This window comes from Pantherophis guttatus, chromosome 2, assembly GCF_059756535.1.
Source record: "Pantherophis guttatus breed Tessera chromosome 2, ASM5975653v1, whole genome shotgun sequence".
Lineage (NCBI taxonomy): Eukaryota > Metazoa > Chordata > Lepidosauria > Squamata > Colubridae > Pantherophis > Pantherophis guttatus.
This window is the reverse complement of record NC_142064.1, coordinates 162021836-162040968: the sequence shown is the minus strand read 5'-3', so window position 1 is coordinate 162040968 and position 19133 is coordinate 162021836. Positions and strand designations below refer to the sequence as shown.

At 37.1% G+C, this 19133-nt stretch overlaps 1 protein-coding gene across 1 annotated transcript; it reads left to right on the top strand.

Annotated features, from left to right (window-relative positions):
* Positions 1-9422: 9422 nt before the first annotated feature.
* On the top strand, positions 9423-17702 carry SUMO2 (small ubiquitin like modifier 2). The gene is made up of 4 exons (XM_060691054.2): positions 9423-9787; positions 12056-12187; positions 14537-14608; positions 15545-17702. The coding sequence occupies exons 1-4, from the start codon at positions 9767-9769 to the stop codon at positions 15605-15607; spliced, it is 288 nt and encodes a 95-aa protein (XP_060547037.1). The 5' UTR covers positions 9423-9766; the 3' UTR covers positions 15608-17702.
* Positions 17703-19133: the final 1431 nt, after the last annotated feature.

Genomic DNA, 19133 nt, shown 5'->3' with positions numbered 1-19133 from the left:
TCCCTGAGTCCTTGGCTGATGGAATGCACTGTAAAATGTATGGTAAAAACTGGCAAATTCTCTCTGAAAAGTACATGATTGGGAAAGCTCAGGCAAATTGAAATAAACACATCAGAAAAATGAGTGGAAATAAATCTAATTTTTGTTAAAGATTTCACTGCATACCCTGGTTCATTATGTGCAACTTGGTTCATAATACTGTAATATTCATTTCTGAGCAAACCTGAAATTGTATTTAAGTGTCATTTTCTTCAAAAATTAAAGATATTGTTTACTTCAGATGTAATTAGGAGCAAACTTCATTATATTATCATAACACCTCTGACTAAACATGCACAGGTTCATTTTGGATAGGCAGCATTTTGCTCATTTTTGTCAGGTGGATCATTTTATTTCAGAGAGAAATGTTCCTACACAGTATCAATAATGTGTGTCTAAAAATTAGCTCTGTTGAGTGCAGTGAAACTCAGGTATACAGTAATAGAAGATGAGTTGTTAGCAGTTTGCTGTAACTTTAACTTGTAGCAGTTATGAATTTCACATTCTAGACACAATATTTTTCAAATAGTGACATTTAATCAAAATACATGTCTGACAAATTATGATACATTTACCTTATGTGCATCTAAACGTGAAAAGCAGTAGATATGTACTACATACCAGAAGTCAGCATGTGAAAATTGGGGGGCTAATCCTTCATTCAACATCATTGCTTCATGAAGATAATGGTGTTTAGGTATCTAGAAAGTCCAGATAATTTTTTTGGAGAAAACATGAAATAATGATATATCAACCAAATGAATGGGTTGCCATTTCCTTTGAGGAGGAATTAGGGGCTGTGGAGAGTTTTTAAGGGCTCTATAATAATCCTGAAGATGAGGTTTAGCATGTCTTATTCTGAAAAGAGGTTATGTGATCACAAAGCATATTGTGGGGAGAGTACACATCTTCAGTGGATGGGTCAGCACACAATAGTTATGCCAGACACGGGATAAACTAGAAGTCTGTATTATGATTTAAATAAATTTAGACGTGTTCTAGTTTGAATCTTTATTTTATAGAAGTCAGAAGAAAAATGGCAATAGAACCCTTCTCAGCAGATTTATCCAGCTAGTTCTTCAAGGTTTTTTTTTATGTCTCTAAAGACATGTGTATGTTTATGGAAGGAAAGGCTCAGAATGCTTTGAAGATGTCTCCAGTTTGCTACTGGAAATATCCTTAGACTCTTGGCTGTGGCTCCAAAGTTCAAACAGATTTAGAAGTTTCAAATAATAAGTATGAGAAAATAAGAGCCAGTTTGCTGCACTAGTGGTTAAGGCATCAGGCTACAAACTGGGAGACCATGAGTTCTAGTCCCACTTTAGAACAAAACCAGCTGGGTTACCTTGCGCTAGTCTTTCTCAGCCCTAGAAAGGAGGCAATGGCAAACCACTTCTGAAAAACCTTACTAAGAAAATTGCAGGGATTTTGTTCAAGAAATTGCCAAAAATCAACATTGACTCAAAGCCTCCTCATTCAGTAAAATACAAAATTTGGGTATACGCTTGAGGGTTGTTTAGTTTATAGAAGATAGTCATGAGGATATTTGAGAATTGTTTGATAGGATTTTTTGTTTTCTATGCTACATTTGCCTCTGATTATTTATTGTCCTCAGTCTCAATTCATAAATGTATGAAATAATCTTTCAGGGCAATACTATGCATCTGATCAAATCAGCCATAATCAATAAAATATTTTTGCTTATGTGTTCATTGGTTGACTGGTTTCATACATTCTGTTAACTCAAAGCCAGCAAATCAAGATACTGCTTGAGCAGACTCACTCTTAATAGCCCCCACCCTCCTCAATAGCCCACAGCAGATGTCAGCACTTAAGAGATAAAGAGATGGCTAGGTCTATTCATAAGCAAATACCCTCAAAAAACATGTTCCTCCATTTCTCATCCAGGAAATATAATATTCTGCCTTTTTAATATTTCCTAGGTTATTCCATTCTTCTAGGAGAGGGGTGAGTGCTAACTTTTTACAATATGTATATATTGTATTATTCATTTAATATAACATGTTTTCCATTGCCCTACTTATTCATTATTATTAGCCCCTTATTCTATGATGGTAAGTAAGATATAAACTGAGATTTTAATTCAGTATCTCATAACTGGCCTCATAGAACAACCCATTTCCTAAAAAGGGATGCTTATTATAAATAGGGACTTGGACTAGATAAGCTCTAAGGTCTCCTCCAAGAAAAGGGTCTGTCAAGTGGTCAAACCAGTTGGGCAGCTCTATTCTCTACATTTATTTGTTAAGCAAATTGATGATTATAAAGTTGCTATGGAAACTAATTTTGCTGATTGAATTCAATTGACTTCCCAATGGGTTCCAAATATCTAAAGGGGGAGGTGGTTTCCCTTATTTCCCAGGTGGGGATAATGTAATTAAGCTATTGGCCTTTGGAAAAAATACTTTTGGAATGAAAGATCATTCCTAATCATGCTATGACATGGCTGCCTGAATTTGGTTGGCTGGTTTCATACATTCTGTTAACTCAAACCCAGCAAACCACATAATACTGCTTGAAGTACAAATTAGACTTACATGCTGGAGAAAGAGGTCCTCTATCCTCAGCAGCAGGGGTGGCCTTAGCACTTGTAAGGGAAACCACTAACTTCCAAGAAATTAGATTACATTGCAAAGGTTGTTGTTTTAAAAAAAAATCAGAGAAGATGACATCTGTTTTGGAAAAAAAAACCTGCATAAAAGCACCCATATAGTCATAATGAATTGGGCTCAATTAAAAAAGAGATATATACTTGAATTTCTCCTGAAATGTTTAAGTTGTGCATTTATTTATACATAGCCTATATGTCTGTACATGAACTGTACAGCCTGGATAGCTCTGCAGACAAAGCACTGTAATTTAACACCAGCTGTCTACAATTAAAGTAAGTTCGAATCTTGCCAGGCTCAAGGTTGACTCAGCCTTCCATCCTTTCTAAGGTAGGTAAATTGAGGACCCAGTTTGTGGGGGCAATAAGCTGACTTTGTATAAAATATACAAAAGTATGAAGGCTATTGCTTAACACACTGTAAGCCGCCCTGAGTCTCCGGAGAAGGGCGGCATATAAATCAAATTAAAAAACAAAAAAACAACAACTAAATATTATAAAATTCCTGGTAACTTCTAAGGCCTTTCAAAAGTGATTGATTACATCCACTTGATAAAAATGGAATGTACAAACAAAATACCTGTATATCACAAATAAAATACCTATACAGGTAGTCCTCAACTTACGATCACAATTGAGCCCAACATTTATGTTGTTAAGCAAAACATTTGTTAAGTGAATTATTGCATTTTACAACCTTTCTTACCAGAGTTGTTAAATGAATTACTACACTTGTTAAGATAGTAACATGATTGTTAAGTGAATCTGGCTTCCCCATTGATTTTGCTTGTCAGAAGGCTGCAAAAAGTGATCACATGACCTTGAGCTACTGCAACCATCACAAATATGACCCAGTTGCCAAGTATCCAAATTTTGATTACATGACCATGGGGATGCTGCAAGGCTCATAAGTATGAAAAACGGCCATAAGTCACTTTTTTTTCAGTGTGTTATAGCTTCAAATTGTCACTAAACAAACTGTTGTAAGTTGAGAGTTGCCTGTATATCACAAAGTTAGTTCATGTATCACATAATTCATAGCTTGCTTCTCCATTGTTAGTAAGTGAGCTTAATTCATGTATCACATAATTCATAGCTTGCTTCTCCATTGTTAGTAAGTGAGCTTAATTGGCTGGATTCATGCCATGACATACAGATCATAAAGCATGTTTGACAAATACAAACTAGAATGGCTAGTTTCCTATAATACTGCATGTTAAGTTAAAATGAAACTTAACAAGTTACTTCAACAATGTAGCAATAGGACTGGCTTTTTGTTAAACATATTCAATCTCCAAAACACAAAAGATACTCAATGGCTTGTTCTTCCCTTTTTGCAATTTTTATTTTGGTTAACGTGTTTCTTTGATCTTCCGATGAAAGTGGGCATGGAAGATTAAAACAGAAGCTGTTTGGATGACAGCACAGTCTGCATTGGTGACATTAAAGATTGGTGACATTAAAGCGCAATGAGTCAAAAAGCAACACATTTCTGGACACAAGATGTACATTCAGTACTGTATCATCCAGGATGTTCAAAAATGTTCAAGTATAAAAACTTAAATTATCAGTTTTTCTTTCTGCATGTTTTTTTTATATTTTGTGTTATTCTGCACTGAAATATAGATGTATAACTAATATTCATACATTAGTACTTTCACAATCTTCCCAGTAACACATGACATTCTTTTCTAATTTTTATTAATGAAGTTCCAATAAAGCTCCTTACAAAACAATAACTAAACAGTTCATTACTGACATCAATAATTCATAATTAAGATAATTAAGAATTACTGATATCAATACACACTGCCCAACTGGGAGGTGTTATGTAACTCATGTTTTTTAGCTTCTGGTGTAGCTCAATTATATAGGATTCACATAGTTCTGTAAACCCAGGAAATGGAGTAAACCATGTTTAACTTAATCATAGGTAAATGTGCAAACAAAATCAATAATTATCAATGCTGGATTTCTCTATAATACTGTGCTGAAACCTGTAAAAATTGGATCACCGGCATCTTTCATTCATCACAAAGATAAGGTCAAAAATCTAGCAATATTTTTTTTTGTTTATGTGTTGGGATTTGGTGTGCTACATTTAAGGGGTCAAAAGAGTAATATATGTCTTGCAAATTCTTAACCTAATTGAAATAATATATGAAATGGGTTCTTCCCTACTCACTTTCAGAGAGTAACTTTTCACATGCCACATAAAGCCTGTGTGGCCTTCTAGCTGACATGTTGTGCATAGTTATAAGCCAGGGGTGTCAAACTTGCAGCCTACAGGCCAGATGCGTCACGTGCTAGCCACGCCCACCCCCATTTTAGCAAAGGAGAAAAAAGTTGATACATCACTTGACGACGTGACGCTGTGAATTTGACACCCGTTATAAACTGTATATACATTGTAAATATTAGTTGGAAATGATTTCTGGCATATTTAAGGAGTTGCAAAGCAACTGAAGACAACTTCATCCTGTACTGGATTTGGGCCGCTGCTGATATATGTAATGTACAGCTAAGTCCTTAACATGAAATTGCAAATAGGTACTTAAATAATATAATAATTAAATGTCTGATAAATGAGATTACAGTATCCTTTCTTCATGATTATAAGAGTTTGTACTTTGTACAGTTCTATTAACTGCAAACTAAACCAAATACCTGCATGTTTATCTTTATTTGCCCTTATTATTTTCATTTGCTTGGTTAATTTTTTAGCAAGTACAATTGTTACCATCTAAAACATCCTTGCTAAACCACATACTAGCAAATCTAAAGTTTGTAAATCAGATGATGAGTTGAAGTTCAGAGTATTTGATTTTAGAAAATTGGGCTAAGATGGTGAAATTAACCATGATTAAACACTGCTCAGGTACAAGTTGGTTAAAGCCTACTAAGAGGTGGCATGTGGCTGAGTCCAAGTGTTAGTTAATGCCTCTTTGCAAATTGGGATAGTACCATCTGCTTTTATTGATTGATTTATGTGATTTCCTTTTGCTTTGAAGGAGACAATGGTACACCCCTGTGTCAAGAGGCCATCTTTGGAACCCAACCATTGTAGATAACTTATCCAGTCTCCAATCTTCCCTTCTGGAGAAAGGTTGTTGAGAGGGTAGTTCGCATGCTGCTTCAGAGGGCCCTGTATAAAGTAGATTGTCTGGACCTTCCTCGGTTGGGGTTCAGGCCAGGTTATAACACCAAGATGACATTGGTCATGCTTGCTGATGACCTCTGGAGAGTCTGGGATGGGGGTGATACAACTGTTCTGAATTTCTCAGCAGCTTTTGATACCATCAACCATGATATCATTCTGGACTGAACTGCAAGGCATGGTTTTCTGGTGGTTCTCCTTTCTCTGTGGTTAATTCCAGCTGGTGTTGCTGGGTGGTCGCACCTTAGGTCTCCACAGCTTGGGATGCCTCAGGAATGAGGGCTCTCCCCTCTCCACTTTAAGGTCCACATGAAAGCAATGGGTGTGTCACCCCATGGCACAGGGTGACACAATCATCAGCATGCTGGTGATATTCAGTTATACAGCCTGGGCCAGGCAAATGATCCTGTTGCAGGGCTGACCAAATGCCTGGAAACTGTCAGGGTGTAGATGGGGATGAACTAACTTCAGTTCAACCCTAGCAAGATGGAATAGTTTTGGGTTTTGGAACCCTCCTGGGTCGGGTGACTTCTCAACTCTGACTTTGAAGAGGGTTGCATTTCCCTTGGCCAAGCTGGTATGCAATTTGCAGCTCCAAGCTGGTATGCAATTTGCAGTCTTTTGAACTCATGGCTCTGCTGGATGAGAAGTGGCAGCCATGGCTAGGGATCCTTTGATCAGATTCATCTTGTGTGTCAATTGTGCCCTTGCTTGGGAGGCCTTGCTCACAGTCATTCAGATTTTAGTCACCCCCCTGGCTGGATTACGGCAATGCATTTTATATGGAGGCTCCCCTTGAAGACCACTCAGTTTACAACTGATCCAGAAAGCAATAATGGGCACAGTATTGGGTGTCCATGTTACACCTTTATTGTGTGAGCTGCACTGGTTCCCGTTTTTTTTCTGGGTACAGTTGAAGTGGCTGATTATTATCTTTAAAGCCTACTTAGCATGGAACCTGATGATTTACGAGACAATATTTCCTTAAAATATCTACCTGTCCCACTAGATCAGATAGGGTGGGCATGTTCCAGGTCCTCTCTCTGAGATTTTGCCATCTAATGGTACCTGGAAATGTGTCTTTGCCATGGCTGTCCCTGCCTTCTATCTTGTGGAAAGGTGGAGGCCTGTTGAAGATTTGACAGGCCCCTGTCCTTTAGCCTTTTGGAAGTCTCTGAAGACCTGGGTTTTTCCTGAGGCTATAAGAATGTATGGGTAGAAAATATGGAGGGAGGTTGGCTGTGCCTGCTGTGGGGCATGCCAAAGGGCATGATTACAATGCAGGGTTTCTGTTTTATTGTTTTCATTGTTTTCAAGATTATTTTATTTACAGGGTATTATGTTGCTGAATCTCCTTTTACAAGCGCTGTCAAAATTTAATTGTTCAGTTTTTACATGTGAAGCAATGAGATCTTGCCAGATTGTTCAACATATGTATACAGGTAGTCCTTGACTACCCTACAATTATTCATTTATTGACTTTCAAAGTTACAACAGCACTAAAAAAAACCTGACTTAAAACTGGTCCTCACACAATTGATGCAGCATCTGCATAGTCATGAAATCAAAATTTGGATGCTTGGCAACCAACATGTATTTACAATAGTTGCAGCATCCTGGAATCATGTAACTGCTATTTGCAACCTTCCCAGCTGGCTTTTGACAAGCAAAGTCAATGGGGAAGCCAGGTTTACTTAACGACCACATGATTCACTTAACAACTGCAGTGATTTGCTTCACAACCATAAAAAATGTAAAATTGGACACGACTCACTTAACAAACACGCTGCTTAACAAGAGAAATTCTGGTCTCAGTTGTGGTTCTAAATCAAGAACTACCTTAGTAAGCTTGTGGTTTATGCAATTTAATTTCCTGAATTTGCATGACATCCTGCAAGTTTTTCATATATGCTGAGTTTACACAACAATCCAAGTTTAAGCACAGATGGTTAATGTGAAGATTAGCATGTGGAGGGAATATAACCACAACATACGGTAAGATTAAACAAGAGTCTCCCACAGGGTTGTTATGGCACCTACACTATTCAACTTATATGTATCAGCTATGCTTGGTGTCAAGGGGATGCAAATTTGGATTTGCTGAAGATTTGGCCATAGCACTACAAGAAAAACACATGGAGATGTTGTTTGGACAGCCTCCTGTCCAAAGATCTTAAAATCTGGGGAGATTCTTCATTGGCTGGAGGCTTACTCCTAGCACCAGCAAAATGATATCTTTGTGCTGCCATTTAACAACAAATTAGCATATGAAGCCTCAAAGGTCTACTTAAACAACAATTTACTCCTCTATAATCCCCATCAAAGTACCTTAGGGCAACATTGGACTGGACTCTCTCCTATAAGATACATCTAGAGAATACTGTGGCAAAAATCAATACTAAGAACAACATACTCCGGAAATTATATGGAAGTAAATGAGGAGCTTCAGCTGCCAGCCTCAAGTCATCAGCGTTAGGGTTGGTCTACTCTGCAGCAGAATACTATGCCCTTGTATGGCTTAACAACTGCCATACTAGTTAAGTTAGAAGTCAGACTGAACAACATCATGAAGATTATAAGTGGATGTATTAAAACCATTCCGACTTGCTGGCTCCCTGTTCTGAGCCATATAGCACTGCCAGCTTTACGAAGGCAAGATGCATTAGTGACAGAATAGAGAAAAATTATGAACAACTCACTCCTACAGATGGACCGCCAACTTTCCGCATTTATCAGCCAGGCTCAAATCCAGGAACTTGCCCACAAACTTTAACATAGATTCCCAATGGAAAGCCAATGGGTTGCTGAACACCCAGACATAGGAAGACATATAAATGACCCCACAAAAAACATGCCATGCTTTGAACTACCATATCAGCAATGGACGATCCTGAATAGGATTTGCTACTCACAGGACATCTGCCTGGGACTCACTGTATAAATGGGGATTATCCACTCTTCAGTGTGATTTATGGAGTCCAACATCAAACTGTACTTCACATTATGACTGGATGTCAGCTGAGAGCATATATCAGTCCAGCATCTGATTTTATTTTTTTTCATACAAATGATGTTGCGCTTCAAGGGTTAGACAGCCTATATATTGGTATTTGAACATAGATCTTTTAAACATATTTTATGTTTTACTAATCTAGGTGAAATGTTAATATATAATACTAGTCCCTGTATGCGATATGCCATATGCTGAACAACATGATGTATTTTTGTAGCATTACAGATTAAATAGTACGACCTGACAAGTTTACTATTCCTATAGAGTGTTATAATGGGATATAAATCGCTGCAAAACAATCTAGGCTATGTGGTCGAAACCATACCTTTTATTACTTGGGAGAGTCAGTAGTTAAACTTTTGTGGTTTCAAATGTGGGACATAAAACGGAGACAGTGAGAATAAATAAACATAGTCTATTAACTAATTAAAGCCAATTACAAGGCAAACATGACTGCAATCTGTAATTTACAAATAACACAAAGTTATTTAGAAGACCATAAAGGGTGACTTCTCCAACCTCACAGGCCCGGCGGCCATTTTGAAAAGACAATGCCCTCTTCGCGAGCGAGAGTAAAGCTCCCTGCGCCCAGCAGGGTGCGCGCACGTTAAACAGGGGCGCGGACGATGCCCCTGGGTGCGCGCACGCACTCCGGCTTTATCCTCGCGCCGCCATTCTCTTCTGAGTTATGTAACGGAGCTGCGCGCTCTCGTAAACCGAAGCCCAATGGGGAAGCGGCTTAAGGGGGAGGGGAAAGCAGAGCGTGCGCGCTCTCGCAAGCCAAGGCGCGGCCCCGCGGCATTGCGTGCGCGTTCATTCGCCCCCTCCCCCAGCCTTTCTGTCTCGGCCGTTGCGGTCGCTTTTTCATCTTTCCGTCTCCCCACTTGCTCTGAGGTGCTTGGAGAGGAGCGGACCCCGCCGACTCGCTATGGCTGACGAGAAGCCCAAGGTGAGCGAGCGAGCGAGGGAGAGGGAGAAGGGCTGCGGGCCGGTACGAGGGAGGAGGGGGGGAAGAGGAGGAGGAGGAGGAGGAGAAGAAGAAGAAGGGGGAGAGCGCAGCGCAGGCTTTGCCGCGCCGGGTCTTGCGCGCCATTTTCCTCCCCTCCCCCACCTCCTCCTCCTCCCCGTCTCGGTCTGTGCTCTTTCCGGAGGGCGGGGGAGGAATAAGGGCGCTCTTTCGAGAAAATATAGGGCTTCCTCCTTTCCCCCTTGTGGGAATCGGGAGCGCTCTTGACTTTGCGAAGCGATGAGGCTGCTTCGCCTTTCGTGGGATTACGCGCTTCTCCCTTCCCACGCCTTCCTTCCAAAAAAAAAAAAAAAGGGAAAAAAAAAAGATAGGCGCTAGTCCCTGTTGTGCCGGGCGCCGTCCTGCAGCTTATGGACTGGGAACGGAGGTAGGCCTCTTTTGTGTTTTGCTTCTTTCGCAGCCGCTCTACGCGCTTCGTGAGCCGTCCAGTAGCAGGTAATCCCACCCCCAACCCCCCTCCCCCTTTTATGCCAGAGATAACCGATGAACAGCTTCTCCTCCTCCTCCTCCTCCTCGTTTTAAATACGACTTTGGAGGCGCCAAAATTTTGATGGGTTTCGGAGAGCTCTCTCTCTCTCTCTCTCTCTCTCTCTGGGACTCGCGGAAGGTCTGGGAGAAAAGGCTTTGTCGCTGAAGGAGGTGGAAGAGGCTTCGGGATTTATGAGGTTTGCTTTGTGCATCGCAGTGTGTGGTGCGTAGGGAGGAGAGATCGGGGCGGTGCGTGTTTTCTGGGAGATGGGAGAAGTCCTCCGCCGTGGGAGCGAGTGGTGTTTTTGAACAGAAGTGGTGGCATGGGTGTCTGCCGGGGGTGGGGGTAGGGAGCGGAAGGAATTTTTAGATCCATTGGAGGGAAGCCATCAGATTTCTTGATGTGGAGCTCTGCATGCTGTGAATAGAGACATAAACAGGATCCTCAGAGGCAGGGGGGATGCTTCTTGAAGTTCTCGGGGCACCGTCTTGTCTTAAAGAAAGGCTGTACTTAGGTTAAACGGTACCTTTTAAACACTGAAATGACAGTGTTATCTTTCCCTTTCCCGTGGGGGGTAATAGCATTGCAGTTTGCTAGAAAAGTTTTTTGGTTTTGTTTTTTGTTTTTTGTTTTTAGAAAGGAATGTAAAACATTTTTGCATAAAGGCTATTTGCAGATTTGTTGGTGCTACTCCAATTATTTGGAATTGTTTCCCTTACTTTTCCATGGTGCCTTGTCTAATGGAAGCTTCAGAGTTTAGGAACCATGTAGAAGGTTTTCGGGCCTTGTTTGAATCTTATTAGAATGTTAACTTATTGTCAATCTTAAATCTCATCAGAATTAATAAATTAGGCTTATTTTATCAGAAAAAACCAAATAAGTCCAGATGCCTTTTGGAAAAAAACCCTTGGGATAACTATAACCTAGATGTTTGAGAATCTACATAGATGCTCCCCTTAAAAGGGGAAATAACTCATTTTACTACATTAACAATGTCACTCTGGTTTCCAAAACAGCCCTATGCATGTCCACCATTAATGATTTGTTTTATGAGTTCAGTGGAATTTATTCCCATATAAGTGTGTGTGACGGTAATGAATCTTGGTTTTTTAATTGTTTTTATTAGTTTTACAACAACACAACACTACAAAACACAAAAACACAATATATGTATCTTTTTACGTATCAGTTTCGTTCCTTACTTTCTACATTCCCCATTTTTCTCATTCTTTATTATCTTTATCGTCCCTTTATTTCTAGTTTTACTCATTTAAAATATTTTACACATTTATCATATCATTTATTTACTTTTATTTTCCCTAATCTCAAGATAATCATACCACTTAGTCCATACTTGATAATATTCTGTATCTTCCTTTTCTTTTATTTCTTTCGTTAATTTATCCATCTCAGACTGTAATGAATCTTGTTAATTTAGCACTGCTGCATATCCAAAGTAGTATGTTAATCAAATTAACTCATATTGTTTAAAACATAAAGCATGGAATTGTAATTATCTGACATGGCCTTTTGTTGTTCTGGTAATACTTTACTGAATTTTGTTTAAAGTTGATAACTAGCTAATTTTATTTCTGAATTTAAGAATTATAATGGTTAGTCCTTCAGTAATCCTAACTACAAGATGTAATATGAATATTGAACTTGATGACATTGACTATGTGAAGTAAATTGCTTTTAATATTCTGTTCCCCCCTTTACAGGAAGGAGTGAAGACTGAAAATAATGATCATATTAATCTGAAGGTTGCAGGGCAAGATGGATCTGTGGTGCAATTTAAGATTAAAAGGCATACACCACTTAGCAAACTAATGAAAGCTTATTGTGAACGACAGGTGAGAAGCTATATGAAATATATTTTGAACCATTTTTAAATTGATTTGTAGGATATTAAAGCTCTGTAATTATAGTGAATATAGAGTTTAGCATTGTATTAAAACACATCTGGTTATAGTTCTTGCTAGTCAAGATAAAATATCAAAATAAAATCTTGTTATCTTGGTTCAGTGTACAGTGAATTCCATCTAGAGGCATAATTTACTAAAGATACCTTATATGAGTTAACTATCTAGATGACCACCAGATAGTAACAGAAAGTCTTCTGTCTTCTGCTTTCCCTTTTCCGTGGCAATAGTATGTAACTAACCAAAGGTGGAAAAGAAATTATCTCTTTTTTAATGAAGGTTTTCTCAGTGGTGTATATTCTCTTATAATTATTGGATAAAAGAAAATGTGATTATGGATCCATTGCAATTGGTACCTTAAACATAATCTGGAAAAATACAGCACCTCTTCCAAGTTGCTCCCGGGAGTTACCAGGATTTGAGTTTCACTTGAGAGAAACATTGCCTTTTTAATCATGGTATAAAGAAATAGAATTATGGTGTATCAAGAAACATGGGACCATTTACTATAACAGTTTTGAAGACTTTCTGTATTTGTGCATTCCTAAACATTAAAATTATATTCAGTGGGGTTGATGTTGCTTAACTACAATTCCAACATAGTTACTTTGATGAATGGCATTGTTTGTTATTTAATCAGCAGACCTCTAGCTTCTGTATTAGAAAAATAGATTTATTAGGAATATAGTCTACTGGGACCAAGTAATCACATAAAGCAGCTTGGTATAAAGAAAGTCTACTGAATCATATTATCTGTTAGCATGAAAGTTGGTAAAAGATCCTCCCCCCCCTCCCTTCTGAGTTTGGGAGGACAGATGACACAGTTCTGTATTTTGCTGTGCTTTGTTCTGTAAGAATAAATTTCCTATCAGGATGGTTCTTGACTAATAATGTACAACAAAATTAGGTGTGATGGCAGAAATGGCCAACTTGTATTTTGTTGAGTCTGGTCCTGCCTTGTAACAAATTCTGACTGCACAGTACAGTGGATCCAGGAAGGATTTTTAACTGTCTTTAAGTGCAGATATTTTAAACTACATTTATTTCAAGTCTCAAGTTGGTTTAACTAGGCATCTAGTTTTTCAACTAAAAGGTTATTAAAAGACATAATGTGTGCTGCAGTTCACTTCATCAGATGCATAGTGTGACTAGACTGATGCAGGATGGAAACTAGCCACTCTCTACATGAAAGAGCTGCAGCTCAGAAAAAGTTTTATATCTTTTAATAACCTTTGTTAGTTGGAAAAGGAATTGCCACGGAGTTTTTGTCACTATATAGACTAACCTGGCTGTCCTACAAGATAATCACTGAATATGAGTGTGCTTTGGCTGAGTTGCTGTGCAATGCTTGCACGAAATTTACCTTTGTATTTTTCAGTTACCAGAAATCATTTAAAATCAGATTATCCAGAGATTATGGAATACTAAACAATATTGCAAAATCTCTAATTAATGGATCTCAGTTTAGCAGACATTATAATTAATAGACAAAATATACTGAAAGGGATTGGCTGTGCTAGGGTACTGGTAGCAACTCTGTGGGGAGCTAGGAAGATGTGATGAGGAGCAATGGGCTATGCTACTGTGAGAGTTGCCACAGGCACACACCAGCCTTGCTTTGCTTAATGGTCTTGCTTTACTCACTGTTAGGGTTAGGACAAGGGCAAACACACAATGGACATTCAATTTTATTGGTCTTCCCCCTCATATCCCATTCATAGATTAAATATGTGAATTTACTATAATTGGCTTTATACATTCCACTAAGCCTCAGTTTCTTTCATTCATAGGTTATTAGCTAAGTTACAGTAGATGGTTTCGCATAACATAGTTTATGATGTGTGAAGTATGCCTGCATTCTTCAATATTTATAAAATTAAAAACAAAATGTCACCTGTATTTAAACAATGTGAACTTATACAGAATATTATACAAAAATGTTTAGTTTGTTAAGAGGAAGGTTATTTTCAACTTATAAATACAGTACTACTAAATTTTATAGCATTACTAAAGTGTAATGCTATATCTATGCAGCAGTTTCCTCAGTTTAGGAAAATTTATTTGATGATTATAAAGTCTAATAACGTGGCTGCTATCATTTCTGAAAGTTGGTCCTGAACTGCCTTAATCTTGGGTCTCAGTTGATTCTGAGGTCACTGATGAACACTAATGCTGAATAAACTGAACAGCTAATCCATTTTCAATAATTTAGATGCAGTCTTAGAAGAATTCTGGTTGTTTGCTATTTCAACTGCATATTTTATTTTTGAATTTATGTAGGGTTTGTCAATGAGGCAAATCAGATTCCGGTTTGATGGGCAACCAATCAATGAAACAGATACACCTGCACAGGTAAAAAAAAAAAAAAAAGTGTCATTAAAGTACTTGCTGGTGTGAAAAAGTAAAATTTGGTTAGAAGTATAAATCCCAAGAAATGTTTTAAAAGTAATCCTTACATATTTCTTTGTACCTAAACATTGCTTATGTCTGAAAGATAATTGAAGTACAAATGCATGAAAAAAATTGTACCACTAAAGACTTGATGCAGCAATTAAAAAAACAGCAATATTGCAATGTTTTTAAAAACAGGTTTCCTCTTGTGACATGGCTTTCAAGTTGGGACTGGGATATTATTTCTTCCTATTAACAACTGAAAATCCTAATTAGTTTAGACCTAAAAAGTAATATTAATGTTTGCAATATCTATCAAGGGAAGTATTAAAATTAACTCTATAATAAACATCTATTGACTTGTATTTAAAAATGTTTTTATTCGAAGAAAGAAGCCTGTTCTGAATTCTGTCAGTTCCTCTGCCCTGCTTGTAGTAGAGGTATTATTTTTGGCTATTCCAAGGAGACTTTTAACTGAAAGGAACAGCTTTGGAGGTTTACAAGGGCTTCAGTTAAAGTAAGATTCAAGAAAGTCCCATTGGCTGAATAGAGATCTTACACTTATGCTTTCTTGAATTCAGCCTACTAAGGGACAAGCTGGTCAAAACCTTATTGCATAATAAAATGTCTCTTTCCAAATAGAGTTGAATTTGGCAGGGGGTGGGTGGGGGTGTTAATGAACAGAAGAAAATGGAGTATTATATTTGCATTACTTAGCAATCCAACTACAAGCTGATCCCTAGTAACGTGGGTTTTTTTTCTTTTTATACTTTTGGGAGTGTATGAAAAACTAAAGAAAACTTGTTATACTTATGTCACTTACTTCACTTGTCATGTGATAACATGATAATATCACTTATCATACTTTGAACTGATTTATAATTTTTTTCAATACAGTTGGAAATGGAGGATGAAGATACAATTGATGTGTTCCAGCAGCAGACAGGAGGCATGAACTAAAAGAAAGAACCAAACTTCCTTTCCCACAGGCAACATATTCACAGTTAGAAAAAAAAGAGACCTGATTCAGCCACATCTTGACTACTGCAGTATAGCTTTCTCTCTTCTTTGATTTCTTTTCTTATTCCTTCTATTGTACATAAAGTAACTGGTGTATGTGCACAGACATGCATATTTTTTTTAACTAAATAGCCAATTGTATGTTTTGATCAACATCATATGGAGAAAGGGTGGTAAAAACAATCTGGTCTGTGAAAACATCCCATTTCTCCACTAGTGGCATGCTCCTCTAACTTTGATCTTTATATTCCAGTAAGTTATTTTTGCTCTCATTGTTGGAAAAAAACAAAAAAACCTTACATACTTTGTTTGATTGGACAATTTCATTGTTTTTCTTTTATCGTTGTACAACCAAGGACAATTTTATAACTTTTTTGTACGTAGCTGTTACATGTAGAGCAATCTGTCTTTAAGTAGGGGTAAATTACTCTAAAACAAAAGTTTGATCTTGGATAGTTTTCCCTTCCGTCTTGTTGTTTAAATAAACTTCTTGTTTAAAATAAAACAGCTTATTTTTCTGTGCTGCTGTCATCTCAGCTTAGAACCAATCACCTGGTAAAAAGAGATAGAAACTTCCTTGCTGTTTCATCAGATTTTAATTTTAGTTTTTATATTTCTGCTGACAGTCCAGACAAGTTTTAAATTACCAGTTACAGGGAGGCTGACTGGATGTGAAGGGCACAGTAAATATCACTTCTTGCAGTGAAAATCTTGGCAAGAAATGAGGGTTCTAATGTAAATTGCTAGATTGAAATGCTCTGTTTCTTTTTTAGTGGAAATGTTTGGGATTGAAAGCAATATGTTCTTCCTTTGTAAATGTAAAAGTGGGCAGTTATTTGGGAAGACATGATACTGTGCCCAGTGCAGCTGATCTGCAGTCAGATTCTTGTGTTCTTGTACAGATAAGTTATGTGATTAGCTGATCCATATGACTTTTCAGGACCGAAGAAGGGGAGTGCAAATGGAAACCCTATCCCTGCTTGTTTTAATATTTGGGGATGAGAGAGGCATAAGGTACTGAGGTTATAGATGAAGCTAATAATCTTAAGGGACTAAAGGGAAATAGTATGAGAAATATTTGAGGCAATTCTTCTACAGTTTTCAAACCGGCAATATAGAACTGTAAAATCAATATATATCTTACCTAGTTTGCCACATCAAATATCTTTTAGATATCATAATAGAAAGCAATGTGGAAAACAAATATTATTTGTTATAGTAGAGGAACTTGGTTAACTATTGGTGAAGTAAAATTATTAACAATAGGATAAAAAGATACATTTAAAAATTCTCAGTTCTTGGCTATCTTATGCATTATATTTCTCATCAAGTGTACAGCATTACTTCACATCTATTGGGATGTGTCTTTTTAATACCTAATTGGGATACTGTTGGTTTTTGTCAAGCTTAGAATTAGTAATGTAGGTCCAGTACTGGTCTAGAACTCTAGCGATAATGTGAAAGGCCCATTCATTTATATTTGAGTTTGAAAGTTGCCAGAAGTCCCTTACTCATGGTTAAATTGCTTTGTTCCTTTTGGTTTGTAGGGTCTTCCGTAAGTACATTGCCAGGATCGCAGAAATGAAACATGCCATTTAGCCAATAGTTTAGAGCAATCTTCTGTAATATGTTGATAGTTAGACATCAGGTTATATGTGTCCTGCTTCTATTATACTTAATTTAACCAGAAGAAACTGTTGGGCTAGATACTTAATGCCATGATTGTATTTGGAACACGTAATCTACAAAATAAATTTTTTACAACCCTTCCCCATGATGTATGGTAATGCCCTCTAATATATATCAATTGTTAATTTCTGTAACACAATTTCAGAATTTGAGGGGATAGTTTAATCTTAACCAATTTTTTAAATTTCCCTGGTGGGACCTAGGAATTCATTCAGTATATTTTAAAAATACCTCAGTCTTAAGGAGTTTACTGAATTGCTTCAAATAAGAGGCGATGGCTACATTATGAAATTGTGTACTTTCCTTGTTGCAATATAATAATAAAATAATATTTTTGTTCCAAAAATGGTGCTGCATATCCTACTCTGCGTGTGTGCAGTCCTGGTTTTCAGAATTTGGAAGCAAATTCATACTGCTTATAATAAGTATCTGTTGTCAGTATCTGTTCTACCAAGTTTCAGAAATATATTAGTTTATGCAGCATAACTTCAAAGTAAAGTACATGCTGGATAATGAATCAAGTTACTTTTATTATGTTTATAATTTGCAACCGAGCACCTGCACTGCTGAGTTTTCAGTTCTCTTCTCTTGAGCATAGAAGGAAAATAATAAAATTATAATGTGGGGATTGTATGTTGCAAAAATACCAAGTTGCAATGAATCATGTTTCAAGGTCCGGAATGCCAAAGTGTAATTACCTCAATATATGGTACATGGAAAAAAAATGAACATTCAAAGAATGTAGAATATAATAAATAATTTCAGTTATTTCTCCTTTATGGAAACATCCATGATTCAAGATGATTGTATCCCTGAAATCATCTTTTGCCATAATGTGATTTGTTTGCATCTTTCTGTGAATCTGGCTATTGTAACTTGTAAAGATTACGGTTTAACATGAAAACCATGACTTAGCATAATGTATTAATCAATTTTGCCTTTCTCATTTACCAACACTTTTTCCCCTTTGATTCCTGTAAATACAAATTTACCCAAAAGGGCAACAGAAAATTTGGTAAGGACAGTACATGAACGTAGAGATTTTATCCTATCTAATATATCTGCCTTTTTTTGCAATCAATTTCACTGAACACTTTATTAGAGATACTAAGCTTGAGACCATCATATAACAGCTTATTAATTGTTCAGTTTCACTGAGTATGGTGGTAGAACATGGAGTAACAGTACTTTGAAACAGTAAAGTAATGCACTTGTTTTCAATTTTTGTTAATATATTGTTTTATTATACATAGACACATATGTCTGATGCTTTTCTGTTCAAACACTCATCAGGTGTCATTTATAGAGCATAACATGTTTATACGTAAATTTTGAAGTAAAAGATATCGAAAAATTAATCTCTCCTTCAGCAAAATAGAAATATTTGAATAGCTTTGCTCAGGCACAATAATATTGCAGCTGTTCACATTTCTAATCAGAAATAAGTCCTGCTGAAGTCATTGAGAATGACTCCCTGGTAAATATGTTTGGATTATGGGGCAACTAATAGAAGCATACTTTAAACATTTAAGCAGGTTTTTTAAAAACAGTAGGTTTTTTTTTAAAGGGACTTGTAAAACAGCTTTGTATGTAGAATTGAGAACCGTTTTCTCTGGTAGAAAGGACCATTTCTGAAAAAATGCTTTTGTTTCATGGGTCTCCTGCCATTTACCTAGAGTTTTTTCTCCGATATCACATCCAGATTGATCCACACATCAGTACAAGATACTTGTGTATTTTTCCCGTTCATGGTGTACAGTATATGTACCATAGTTAA

Bases quoted from the DNA above. Each gene is read 5' to 3' on its own strand.
- SUMO2 (XM_060691054.2), top strand. From the start codon at position 9,767: ATGGCTGACGAGAAGCCCAAG. The intron at 9,788-12,055 runs GTGAGCGAGCGA...CCCCCTTTACAG, and splicing joins TGGCTGACGAGAAGCCCAAG to GAAGGAGTGAAGACTGAAAA. The intron at 14,609-15,544 runs GTAAAAAAAAAA...TTTTCAATACAG, and splicing joins AAACAGATACACCTGCACAG to TTGGAAATGGAGGATGAAGA.